The following is a 14185-nucleotide window of genomic DNA, read 5'->3' as shown; positions in this document are numbered from 1 at the left end:
GATACTGTTGACATTCCTTGTTGTAAGCACACATTGCTGGTAACTCATGCAACTCATTGCCTATCAGGCCCCCAGGGTCTTCTCTGCAAAATTACTTTCCAGCCAGTCACCCCCCATCCTGTACTGATGCATGGAATTATTCTTCCCCAAGTGCAGGACAGTATTTCTTTTTGTTGTACTTCATTAAAATTCTATCAGCCCATTTGTCCATCCTGTTGAGGTCTCTGATGGCTAAACAACCATTTGGTGTATCAACCAATCACTTCTCATAGTTCTCATAGCTCTGTGGCATCTGCAAACTTGTTAAGAATTTACTCACATCCACCAGTGAATAACCTATCTTCTCTGTCCCCGGTTTGAGCCAGAGGCCCCAGGCACCCCTGCAGCTCCAGGCCTGTAAAGTTTCATCCACTTTTGGAAGTTCAGACTAAATTGAGTCTTCTGATGGACTAGGGTAGTGCTCCAACAGCTTCTGGGGACTGTGCCTCATGGCACAGTGCCTCAGTAGTATTTATGACTTTTGTGGAAGTTTCTTCACAAGCTTTTGCATCTGTTGTCTGCCGTGTACTGTAAGTGTGGAGGCACTATACTGTGTTTGCTGTGTGTGGAGGAACTGGCCAGCAGGGGACACATCTCATGAGAGGGCTCCATGAGAGTTGGGTGGAATCAGTTGACAACAAAGCCAGTTCAAAACAGAAGGAAGAAGTGTATGACCCACTCCTAGGGAGTGCCAAAGAGCATGGACAGGGGTATTTGCATGGCAGTGGAATGGCTCGTGAGAAGGGCAGTGCGCTCTGTCATGGTTTGTAGGCAGCCTGCCTTACCTGCCTGCTCTCTTCACCAGCAGGTGAGGCCTGCAGCCCTGGAAGCCTCCCTAGCCCACAGCAACACGTTAAACAATATTCTATCGGCTGTGTGGCAGCAAGGAGGCACAGACATTGTGACCACTTGGCAGAAAGCCATGCTGTCTGCTTCAGTGCCTCCAGCACCAGGAAGGGCTAATGCCACTACTCCAGGTAGTTCATGCGACTACCTGCTCAGGTGGAGTGGGCCTGGGGTTTACTCAGGATGGAGAGTGTAAGCACACACCTGTGCAAGATGTGTGCATGTAGATGCCCTGCCTGGTGGCCCTGTAGATGCTCTGCCTCGTGGCCAAGCCTCAGGAAGAGACAGGGAGACTGAAAAGCAGCTGGGAGTCCGAAAAGGTAATATAGATCAAGAGAGCCATGCTCTGCCCTCTCTGCTATACCCATGCCAAGCTAGCATGGCCACTGCTGTGGCAGGCCTGGTATCTGATCTGCATCAGGATACAGGCTGGAACTCTTGGGACACTGAGGAGCAGAAGTGTACATGGAGCCATAAGAGAAGTCCCTGTCTACCCACAGAGCTTCTGTTACTAAATAGGTATAAGTCTCTAAGTGTGGCAGACAAAAAAAAAAAAAGCTATCTGTGCAAATCCTCCCTTCAAATTTAGATCAGCCAAGGTCTCGCAGCAAGTGCAGCACCAGTACCAACATCATGTAGAAGTGGCAGTGAGTTGTAGTCATAGGTGACTTCCTTGTGAAGAGAACAAAGGCTCCTATCTATAGACCAGATCCTCTTCACAGAGAAGTTTGCTGCCTCCATGGGGCTTGGGTCAGGGATGTTACCAGGAAGTTGTTGAGCATAATACAGCTGTCAGACTATTACCCACTCCTCCTTTTTCAAGTGGGTACCAAAAACATACTTACAGGAAGCCTGAAGTCTATCAAAAAGATTTCAGGGCCCTGGGGAGACAGCTAAAGGTCTCAGGAGCATAGACAACATTTTTCTCAGTCCTCCCAGTAATGGGGAGAAACACAAGTCCTGAAAATTCCTAAAGCATGCTGAAGATAACTTCCTGACAAAAATACTGACTGAATCAACTAGAAAAGATGCTCTACTAGATCTGTTGTTTGACAGTAGGGAAGGTCTTGTGACAGACGTGACAGTGGGCTGCTGTCTTGGTTGAAGTGATCATGAAATAGTTGAGCTTAAAATCTCTGGTGTAAGGAGCAAAAAAGGTCAGCAGAATTGCCACTCCCTGGACTTTAAGAGGGAAAGCTTCAAGCTCCTCATGGAGCTAATTAGCAGCATCCCCTGGGAATCAGTTCTTGAGGGTTTAGGTGTCCATGAGAGCCGTTTGCTTTTGAAGAATCATTTTTTAAAACCCATGAGCAGACAATTCCTTTGTGCCACAAGTCAAGCAAGCAGGACAGCAGACCTGCCTGACTGAACAAGGAACTCCACATGGAACTACAGCAGAAAAAGAAAGTACATGACCTCTGGAAGCGAGGTCTGGCTTCACATGGAGAGTACAGAGTTTGCACTCTCAGGAAATACACAAGAAAATCCAAATCTCAACTTGAGTTGACATAGGCCATTGTGGTGTCAAACAATAAAAAAAGCTTCTTTAAAAAAAAGTCAACAGCAAAAGGAGGTCAAAGGAAATCATCAGACTGATAACTGAAAGGGATGATGATCTAAGTAAGGATGAGGAAAAGGCAGTGACATTTAATGATTTATTTTTTTCTTTTTCCTCTCTCCTTTTTTTTTTTTTTTTTTTTTTTTTAATACTAAAGACAGATCTTGGGCTGCCTGGACCTTAGAGCTCGAGGACCATGGCTTGGGGAGAAGTGACTTTCTATTAGTGTGGTCACCAACATTTTAAGGGAACAGTTGTATCAGCCCAACATTTGTAAGTCCATGGGACCTGTTGAGATTCACCCCAGAGTGCTGAAGGAATTAGAGTGGATGTTATATCTGGATCTCTCTAAACAATTTACCAGAAGGTTTGGAAGTCCCTGCTGACTGGAAGCTAGGCAGTGTTAAACCCAACCACAAAAAGGGCATAAGAGAAGACATGAGAGAATATGCAGAAAACTGCAGACCTGTTAGTCTAACCTCAGTGTCAAGAAAAGTTATGGAGAAGATTGTCCTGGGTGATACTGAAAGGTATTTAAAGAACAAAGCTATTATCAGCCATAGTTAACATAGGTTCATGAAGGAAAAATCCTGCCATAGTAACTTGATCTCCTCCTATGCTAAGGTCAACTGCTTGGTGGATGAAGGGAAGGAAGCAGATATAATCTTTCTGGATTTTAATAAGGGCTTTGATATTGTCCCTCATGGCATCCTTCTGGATAAATAGTCCAACTGTGAAATAAAGTTTCACGCTGTGCTGGGTGATGAACTGGCTTGATAGCGGAGCTCAGGGGGCTACATCTGGCTAGTCACTATGGTTCTTTTTTCCGGGGTTCAGTCTTGAGGCCAGTTCTGTTCAACAGTTTTATCAATGATTGGAATGCATACTCAGCAAGTTTACGGGTAATCAACTTGGAGGTACTGTTGACTCCCTGATGGTACAAGGGAGGGGCCTTACAGATGGATCTCATATATTGGAGCACTGGGCAATCAGCAAAGACATGAAGCTCAGCAAAGGAAAATGGTAGTTTCTGCTTCTGGGAGAGAATAATGCCGGACATATGTACAAACTGGGAGAAGAGTGGACAGAGAGCAACTCTGCAGAAAGGGATCTGGGGGTGCTGTTTGACAATAGGCTCAACAATGAGTCAGCAGTGTGCTCCTGCAGCCAAGAAGGCAAAATGCATTTTGGGATGCATTAAACACTGCATAGCCTGCCAGTCAAAAGAGGTGATTCTTCCTCTATATTTACTGTTGGTGTGGTCTCACCTTGAATATTGCATACAGTTCTGGGCTCCACCGTATAGAAAGGATGTTAAGCATCAAACAAAGGCAACAAAGGGCAACAAAGCTAGTAAAAAGTCTGGAAGGCATTTCCTATTAGGAGGAGCTGAGAATATTTGAGTTGTCTAGTCTGGAGGAAAGAAGGTTGAGAGGCAACCTCATTGCTCTCTACAACTTGCTTAAGGAGGGGAAATGAACAAGGAGGCGCTGATCTCTTTTCCCTTTCACCAATGACAGGACACAAGAGAACGGAACACATCTGCACCAGGGGAGGTTCAGATTGGACCTCAGACCTTCAGATTAAGGAAATTTCTTTACTCTGAGGATGATTAAACACTGGAACAGGCTTCCTAGGGAGGCTGTTGATGTCCCGTCACTGTCAGTGTTCAAGTGGCAATCGGATAATGCGCTCACTTTAACTTATGGTTAGCCCTGAAGTGGTCAGGTAGTCAGATTAGATGATCTTTGAAGGTTCCTTCCAACTGAACTGTTTTATTCTATTCACCTCCCAAGAAAGAAAGATAATTAGTTTCAATAACATCTTACTCTGCATGGGAAGAATATATATATATATATATATATATATATATACACACATATATATTTCACCTGGAAAATAATTCTGCTAATTATTTAGACTCAGGGCTTTATGAAAGGAAACAGTGTTATTTTTCAGCTAAATGAGATGTAAAAATGAATATAATCCAGTGTGCAATGGCATGCACTTTCCCTTCAATTACCTTCACAAACCTATGTAACAAAACACCTATTATGCTTAACTAGGTGCTGAGATCTGCACAGGTTCAATTATTTATACTTGAAGATTGGAATGGGATTTTTAGATTGCTTTTCTGTGGTGTTATAAAATAAAGGAGCACAGCCTATCTTATTTCTAGCTTTGCCTTTCTGCATCTTCATGATAGACCTAATGCATTTAAACCCTGTGAAATTTTAAATTTTACATGTAAACTGTACTGTGTTCTCTGCATTTGTATTTTTGCATAGACAGAATTTTAACTTCGAAGGATAAACTTGTATCCAACAACTTTTTTTTTTTTTTTTTTAATGAGGAAATTACCTTTTAAGAAGAGGACAGACTTTGTTTTATCATGAAATTGAAAGCAATGAGAGAAATAAATTAGTGACTTGTAATCCAAGAATGAAACTTGATTAAGTAATACCCACACTTTACTTCACCTCTTTAAGATCTGACTTTATTCATTTTCCAGGTAGCTGTAAATTTCTACCTATCTCCTTTCTCACACACATCCACAGAAATAGACAATTCTGTAATCATTCTGGCTAATCTTGCTGCTTTGTCTGATTCTATTTTTGCCCTTTTTTAAATTGTAAACCACTTTTCTTCCATACGAGTGCTCTCAAATAAAGAAAATAACGACAGTAAAGTCTATCTTGTTTTAAATTATGCATCAGTTAATTAAACCTGAAATTTAATTTTCACAACCATAATTTTAACTGGGTGTGAAACACCATTATAGTTCTTGGGATACTGCATATAGGACAGCCATAGGCAAAACTGAGAATTTAGGATGTGATAAATTGAAGAATTAGACCTGACCTACCTTCCTCAGTGAATATTCAATGACATGTTGTAGAAAATACCTCTCCCTATCTTTATTCAGAGGCTGGTATCAAGGCTGATTAAAAGAGTTATGAAAATACCCTTGCCCTCTAGGGCCAGACAATATTAAACTGACATGTTAATATAATGCAAATTTATAGAGGTAAAGATCTGCCTGCAACCTCTTTATTTACATTTGGTTTTGTAGATGAGATAAGAGATTCTCAACCCTGCCACACTATTATCCTGAGAACCTGACTCAGAAATTATTATAAGTGTTGCCATTATGATTTGTAGCTCTTTAGTGAATTGGGTCATGATATGCTACTTACTAAGGTGCAAAGTACAATGACAAGGTACATTATAATTCAAAAAAAATATATCCCTGTAATGCTCCTGATGATTAAAAGAAAAATCCAAAGCAAAAATCTAATATACATGCAAATCAACATTGCAGAGAAAATGCTTTAAAGGCTCAAATCTTCTGTCAACAAAGAGTGAAAGCTAGAATTAGATATTTCTCTTGATATTTCAACATTCAAAAATAACAATAATTTAATGACATAGAGGTACATAGTTCTATTCAACACTGAATAAAAGAAAAATTCTCAAATTAACCTCTAACCAGCTGCTTCTTGAATGTCAAGCAATATAGCTGTGTCAGACCATTGCTGTATTGTAGTTAGACAGCCTCTTGAAAAACTATTCCACTCTGCTTAATGCTTAGAAGGTTATAGTTTTTGAGGATTCAAGATTTTTATTTTATTTTCCTATCTGTGGCAATGCACAATTTGAACATACCACACATTGAGCAAGATTACACATATCCATCATAGTAGTGCCTTGTGAGATGCAGATGTAGCTGAAGAAATTTACCAGTGCAAAAAAGCAAGATCTTTCCAACAAGATCCTGACTCAAAGAACTCTTTTGGTGTGCATCACATGAGTGTTTCTACTTGAGCAGTTCCGTTTTTCATTCCAGTCATACTGTTTATAATTAATCCTAGTGAATAATCTTCGGAAACTGTTTATTCTTGTTACACAAATGAACAAGGCAGTGGAAATTTATACTCTTGAAGCACATATGTTATAAACAAATGTGTTCTTCATGACTAAAGTATTAGGTGTTCATGAATGACAATTTGTAAAAGTCCAAAAGCACTTCAGGCACCCTTCACAATCAGAATGTACTGCAGATTTGGCACGTATCAAACACACAGTTCTGACAATTTAATCTTGATTTGAACAGACATCATGGTGTAGTGGGTTTACATGGCAAGGTTTTGGTAGCAGGGGGCCATAGGGGTGTTTTCTGTGAGAAGGATCTAGAAGCTGCCCCATGTTTGGGAAGGGCCCCACTGTTGACCAGAGCTGAGCCAATAAGCGATGTTGTATTGCACCTCTGTGAGAGCATATTTAAGACAGGGAAAAAAACGCTGCGCCACACAGCAGCTGGGAGAGTGAAGGGAGTGAGGAACAGCCTTGCAGGCGCCAAGGTCAGTGAAAAAGGAGGGGGAGAGGTGCTCCAGGCGCAGGAGCAGAAGTCCCCTGCAGCGTGTGGTGAGGACCATGGTGAAGCAGGATGTCCCCCTGCAGCCCATGGAGTACCACGGTGGAGCAGGGTTCCACGCTGCAGCCCGTGGAGGAGACCACGGTGGAGCAGGTGGCCCTGCACCAACGGAGGCTGCCAACTGTGGAAGACCCCTGCCGGAGCAGATTCCAGGCCAGACCTGTAGCCCATGGAGAGGAGCCCACGCAGGAGCAGGTGACCTGGCAGGAGCTGCTGCCTGTGGGAGACCCATGTTGGAGCAGTTTTCTCCTGAGGGATGGACCCCATGGTACAGACCTATATCTGGAGCAGTTCTGGAAGAGCTGCTGCCTGTGGGAAGCCCACACCCAATGAGTTCATCAAGGACTGCATCCCATGGGTGGGACCACACAGCACAGGGGACGAGAGTGATTGAGAAGGAGCAGCAGAGAAGAAGCGCTGTAGACTGACCGTAACCCCCATTCCTCTGTTCCCCTGCACCGCTTGGGGGAAGGACGTGGAAGAGGGTGGATGGGGGGAGAAGGTTCTTTCCTTTGTTTCTCACTTCTCTAGCTTTTTAGTAATAAGCAATAAATCTTACTATCTCTCTATGCCGAGTTTGTTTTGCCCATTACAATAATTACTGCGTGATCTGCTTGTCCTTATCTCAACCTTAGAGCCCTTTTCATCTTATTTTCTCCCCGTTCGTCTTTGAGGAGGGGAGTGAGAGAGCGGCTGTGGTGGAGCTCGGCTGCCCACTCAAGTGGAACCATGACACATGGTCATTTGTTCAGAGTATCTAAATATCCAACAATTGAGTGTCATATATCTGGAAATATGGAATGTCATCACCTAATAGAGTAGAACTCAATCAGTAGTATACATGTAGGGTTGTATGAAGGCCTGTATTATTTTCAAGTTGATTATTGGGTTTGACTGCTTGAAAACAACAACAACAACAACAACAACAAACAGATGCCTATGAAATGAGCAATTGACAGTTATCAGTATGCTTTATCAAAATAAGATCTGGAAGTTTCCTTTATACAGTGTTCTACTTTGGGGCTGCAAACCATGATTGTATCTTTTAAGAATTCTTTTATTTGTTAATAGTGAGAGTGGTTACAGCACTTTCTTTGGAAATTAATTATTTGCAAATAATTTCAGTTTTGTCATACCAACAGGCTATGAGCTACTATAAGATTGCTCTCTTGACTTAATGTAATATAATTCTCTGCTTGTTACTGACATTGGTTTCTTCTTGACTTTCTCTTTTTGGCCTTCTGTCCATTAGGACACCAGAGGTTCATATCTGCCTACTTATCTATAATGAAATCTCAGATTCTCATGCATGTGTCTATTGACCTCCTGTTTTGTTGTCTCCTCATAGCAGTTTGCTCCACAGACACTCAACATACTGAAAAACTGGAATTATTTTGCTAGAAAACCCTTTTTATTTTACTAGCACATATATTTTCGTTTATCTTTTAATGAAAGATGTGATTTTCCCAGTTTTCCTCCTCAGTAGCTCAGAAATGGTGGTACATAAAAAGATGCAATCTTGCAAACCAGTGGAGAAAGAAAAAGGATCCCTTTATTCTCTACATTTTTACTGTTTATTTTATAGTTACCATGTAACTGTTAAAGCTGTATCAAACTTTTAGTTAATCTGCTTTAATGCTTTCTCCATTGCCTTGAATGTCTTTTTGATAAATTATAGCTATATAGAAAAACATGTATTTACTGGGGCTTCAGCACTATCTAAAACAATTTCATTGCCACAGTAGAAGTTTCTTTGTTTCTTTCTTTTGTTTGTTTATTTTTAATGGAAGACATGAGTTAAACTCTGACTGACTTGAAAGTTATCCTTCTGTTTAGGTCTAAAGACTGATGTCATTCATCTTTAGATTTCCAGCACTGAATAACAATAATTTACAGCTAAATGTTTTATGAAAAAGGTAAAACTCAAGACAGCTTGTACACTGTCTAAATGTCTAACAAATTTTATTTCCCATAAAATGAAGTAAGGTGATTATTCTCTGTGTTCACCTCATGAACTGCATCTTTAATCTGCATAATTTCTATTCCACTCAACAATTCATTATAACCCTGTAGTACCAACTTCCTTGTTACATTCAGCTTGTCCTTCACCTGTTCAAGGCGATTTATATATTGCTTTTTTTTTTTCTGATATTTGTACTAAAGGCACCTTTTAAAATCTGCAGAAATTTTAGACTACATATATATATTTTTAGAAATTACAGATTTTAAAAGGAGAAGAGAAGAGGGGGGGGGGGAGGGGAGGTCTGCTTCTAATCTAGTCTGCTTCTAATCTTGTATATAAAATCTAATTTAGGCAGCTCTAGCATCAAAAATACATGTATATAACATAATGTATGTTTTTCAAAAACAAATGAAAAAGGATTTCTTATTGTAGATTCATCTCATTAAAAAGGTCTTTAACTAAAATAACAACTTTATGGGATTCCTGGATAAATAAATAAATTAAATCAAACAAACAAACACAAATTCTATTAGCAGAGCTTGTCAAGAAATAATATAGTTCCTGTACAATTTTAAATAAAGAGCATATCTATATTGCTTTCCAAACAATTTTGGAAAATTTTGGATTTAACCATTTTCATCATCACCAGTCCCAATTTTTATGTATTTCATCATTTCACATTTTTATTTTTTACAAAAAGCCCCAATTTCTTCAATATAAAAATTCAAAAGTTCATACACACACACACACAAACACAAACAAATTGTTTCCCCTTAACCTCAAGTACCTCAAGTACTTCTTTTTTCTCCTGTGGAAAACATAACAACTTTTTTTGTCAAAAACTCAACATTCCTGAACAGCTTTGCTTAAAATATAAAAGTATATTCTAAATCTATTGACCAAGAGCACTCCATAGAAGTTGTCAATCTTGAATGATAAAATTTCTTTGAACTGCTTACAATAGCTTTTGGATCATGGCTCCAACTTGTCTTGGCACTGAGAAAAATATTTCTCTATCAAGTTTTTCCTGCTTTCTTAATGCTTTTGTATGTAATAGCTCAAGTCACTGCATTTTTACCACTCTTTGGTAATAGCACTGAAAGTAATAGATTCTGTGAAATTCTGGAACACTCTATAAAAGACATTATATGTATTTCTGCAATGTTGTAATTAAATTTGGCATAGGAAACAATTTCAAACCACAGAGCTATTTAGTATTATGATGCCATTTGACATAGATTACCTTCATTACTTTTTATTCTAAGATTTGTGCACCATGCAGCAAAACTGCATTATGCCAGCCACTATATAAATGCATATTATGATATGTGTCAAATGGCAGGAAAAAAATGCAACTTGATTTTGTGCAACAGTAATAGAGTACACTACAGCACTCGCTGCTAATTGTAACTCAGTGGAATGGACGTGATAACCTAATATGCCTTTCCCAATTCTGATTTTCTGGACTGTGGAGCAATTCTATCAAACCAGATTATTTTAGCAAAACACATAATGGGCAACTCAGCTTTCTGTAACTTATATATTACATTCTGATTGGTTTATTCTATAGATTTTAAATTCCTTTCTTTATGAGAAAAAATCGCATCACATAAAGAATAAAAATATATTTTTCAAACGCCAAAAAATGACTTATGTAATTGAATTAAAAAGTTATTATGTTTGTTTGCTTTTTTTTTTCTTTGTACCATAGGAATATGATATGCATGAAAGAAAGAGCACATTTTATATCAAGGCAACAGTACAGATTTCTTTTGCTTATTTTCAAAAGTGAGAGCAGACAAAAAAAAAAAAAAAAAAAAAAAAAAGGCATATTTCTTTGAGTATCTTCAAATTCCATTCCATCATCATCTAAAGCAAATATACAATCTGGCAAATAATGATAATGATGATAACAACAATTACGATAATAATGTTGAAAACAAGAACAACAACATGGAAGTTGTAGTTGAGATGTAGGATGGCTAATAACAACAAATGGTAATGACGTTACTAACTGGTCGACACTGATCTTATTTTCTAGTTTTTGGTAGATTCCAGCAATTTCTCAGTAGGAAAATAGATACAATACTAAAGATTTCGACATAGCTAACACATTGCCCAGAAGTGTCAAAAACAGACAAACAATAAAATGAATGCCGAACTAGAAGTTAATCAACAATAAAGTCATGGTTGAGGCAGCTTCCACTGCTACCAGTAATATTATAACATTATTTTGCGAAAAACAGGGACTCTTGACTTCAGGTAGTTAATATGTATTATATTTCATAGCATACCATGTTAAGTATTATGGGATATGTAGATTTTCATTTGCAACAGTTCTAATATATAACAGAAGGTAAAATAAAAGGTGTATGTATTGAATTAATTTTAACTCAACATTAGTAGTGTGTGGTGTAATTCTATTGTCTTTCAGAAACTTGAAATTATATTAATTTAAATCTCATATCATTGAATATCCTTGGAAAATAAAATTGAACAATTTTTTACTATTAAGAAGTTAAAGTCAGGTCAATATAACAAAAATGTTAAAAGTATGCATATGTATAGGCAAATTTTATTCTAATGTGTGACCCATTTCATTGCAAGAAAGATATTCAAAGTAGATATCATAAATTATATTTTAGAAATGTCCTTTTTTTTTTTTTCCTGCATTGAAAATAAATAGAGATGGCTAAAATAAACAGTTGTAGACATATAAGGACAAGAAAAGAGTTTATCTTCATTTTAGATTCTGAAAATGAAGAAACCATATGGAAAGGAGAGTTCAGATATCAGATTTACCCTTCTGATCACTTCAGATCACTTCTATCAGGCAATTTTTGGTTTGTGGCTAGTAGAGTAAGTAGTAAAGAAAGACAGGAGAACAGGAATACAACACAGGCTGATTAATGCTGAGAATGGTATGGATGATCCTTTAAAAAGCCTGACTGAAACTGGCTATGGGAAAATGTGCTCATGTGGTCATGATGGAACTATTGCTACAAATACTTTGTAAAGTCTGTCACTGACATAGTGTATATATTCTTCAGTATATTTTCTATCAGAGTGGATAAATAAAAACACATAATACTTTAAATATAATACTTTAAATGAAAGTCTATAACAACTTGATTGTTTGGTAAAAAAAGATATCTTTACCAACATTTTTGAAAGCAAGCCTGAATATTCTCACCAATCTGATCTGTGTAAATTTCGGGCTTCTTTCCCTGTCCATCTTTATTTTTTTCTTCTTCTTTTTTTTCCTTTTTTTTTTTTTTTTTTTCCTAAGTATTCATGCTTTGGTAAATAGTAAAAAAGTGTCTTAGCCTTCTTTATATTTTTAGTGATCAAAGAAGAACAATGTAAGTCCTTATTGATTGCTACTGTTGAAAGTGTTGAGCGCTACCATAGCTTAAAAAAAATAAATTCTGCACTCTAAAATATGTATCTGAAAAATGTGTTATATTTTTCAAACTTTTTTTCCTTACCTAAACCATGCCTATGTGTTGACATTGGTGGTAACACAGTCCAAGCCTTTGTCTTTGGATTGTAACATTCGACGGTGTTTAACGTCTTTAAACCATCCCGGCCTCCAATGACAAACAGCTTGTCATCAATGACAGCAACACCAAACTGAAGCCTCCTGCCATTCATCACTCCAGCCTGGATCCATATATTTGTTCTGAGATCATATTTTTCAATAGTTGTAGCACCTGATAAGACAAAATAATAGGACAATGTATATAAAATTGGCTACTTTTTTTTTTTTTTTCTAAAATGTTAAAGTAAAAACTTTAATGCAATTATCTGATTACTTACAACATTTGATAAGTATTTTACATTACTTTAGAAAGTGTAGTCCCAGGATTGCTATGGTTATTATTATCAGCATGAAAGTGGAAAAACAAACTGTACAAAAACCATACAGAATCAATGTATTATAAGCCTGAATAAGTTTCCCCTAGCTTTATGTTTTTTTTGTGTGTTTTTTGTTTGTTTGTTTGTTTGTGTTGTTTTTCCTACAGTTCAGTGGTATAACTGTCTGAGATAACTAATCTTGCTACAATTCATCCCAATTTTTCAACAAGAGCAAAAAAATGCCTGTGAAATTATGTGGAATTTTCATCAAAGGTGAGGAGTTGTTTCAGTTTGGGTTTGGTGTTGTGGTGTTGTGTTTTTTATTTTAGGTACTCATCTGTTGAGTATTTTGCAGACATGTTTCTGCTGGATGTACAGAATGTTGTATTGAAGATCTCAAGCAAGACATTTAAAGAATGTTTCTATATGTAGCAAAAATATTTCCTTCTATACTTACACATTTGATGTATTTTCACAGATAAACTCAAAAGTTATAGAGAACATCATATACATAATAACTTAGGTAATCATGAAGCCTCAGTTTTTAAAAGTAACTTGCATGAAACATGCAAATATGAGTTACAAAATTACATTTATTAACAAAACCAGAGAGATAAAGGAAGCATAATAACTTAACAAAATCACAGAAAGTGAATGGGCATTATTTGTAATCTGAGTTTACGAAACATTATTGTAAAGCATACCCACAAATATTTAAAGATATGATAGATATTTGATAATTCATGTGAACTGTTACTAGTGTTTTATTTCTACATAAATATAACAATGTTTTGTTTCCAAAGCTTAAATACCCCAACGGAAAGAATCAACATATTTATGCTATGGTATTGAGCTTTACCAACTAACTATTTAGATTATAATAAAAAGTAGAATTCCATTGGAAATAATTCTTTTATGATTCATTAATTCTTTGGAGCAGTAGAGCAATGATCCAAGTAGAAACAACCATAATGAAAGCAATGCTTTTTTTAATTGAACTAAAAAAGATATAATTTAAATTCAATTTGTATTTAAGTGTAGCAGAGTAGCAATAATATACAATTCAACTGGATATATTAGATCTCCTGCTAGTTTTATGAAGCCATACAATCTATGAACCAAATTTTACATTTGATTAACAGATACATGTTTATTTATCCTTTCATCCCTAAATTAAAACTGATCTGTGTAATTGTATTAATTTTGAGGTTTGAAAAAATAAAAATACAGATTATTTGATACAGTTGTTTGGTGGTGCTGCAGGGCGTATTATAGTGATGGATATTAATAAAGTTACATTATAATACTTGAAATTTTTTATGCACCAAATCTATTAATGTTAAAAGCAAATGACTTCTCTAATACCGTCTACTTCAATGATACAGAATTCAATTTAGAAGTTTTGTTATTCTGATTTAAGAAATTAGTACTAATACAACAAATACAGTCTTTGAATTATGAGAAACTATATATTTCCTAATATTGG

General features: G+C 37.0%; 1 protein-coding gene across 1 annotated transcript in view; it reads right to left on the bottom strand.

Annotated features, from left to right (window-relative positions):
• Positions 1–14185, bottom strand: part of KLHL1 (kelch like family member 1) — a 234593-nt gene that overhangs the window by 36564 nt on the left and 183844 nt on the right. Inside the window, exon 7 of the mRNA XM_032208096.1 lies at positions 12330–12554. Coding sequence (XP_032063987.1) covers positions 12330–12554 — 225 coding nt within the window. The remainder of the gene's footprint in view (positions 1–12329; positions 12555–14185) is intronic.

This window comes from Aythya fuligula, chromosome 1, assembly GCF_009819795.1.
Source record: "Aythya fuligula isolate bAytFul2 chromosome 1, bAytFul2.pri, whole genome shotgun sequence".
Taxonomy (NCBI): domain Eukaryota; kingdom Metazoa; phylum Chordata; class Aves; order Anseriformes; family Anatidae; genus Aythya; species Aythya fuligula.
Note: the sequence above shows the minus strand (reverse complement) of the source record. Positions and strands in the feature narration are given on the sequence as shown.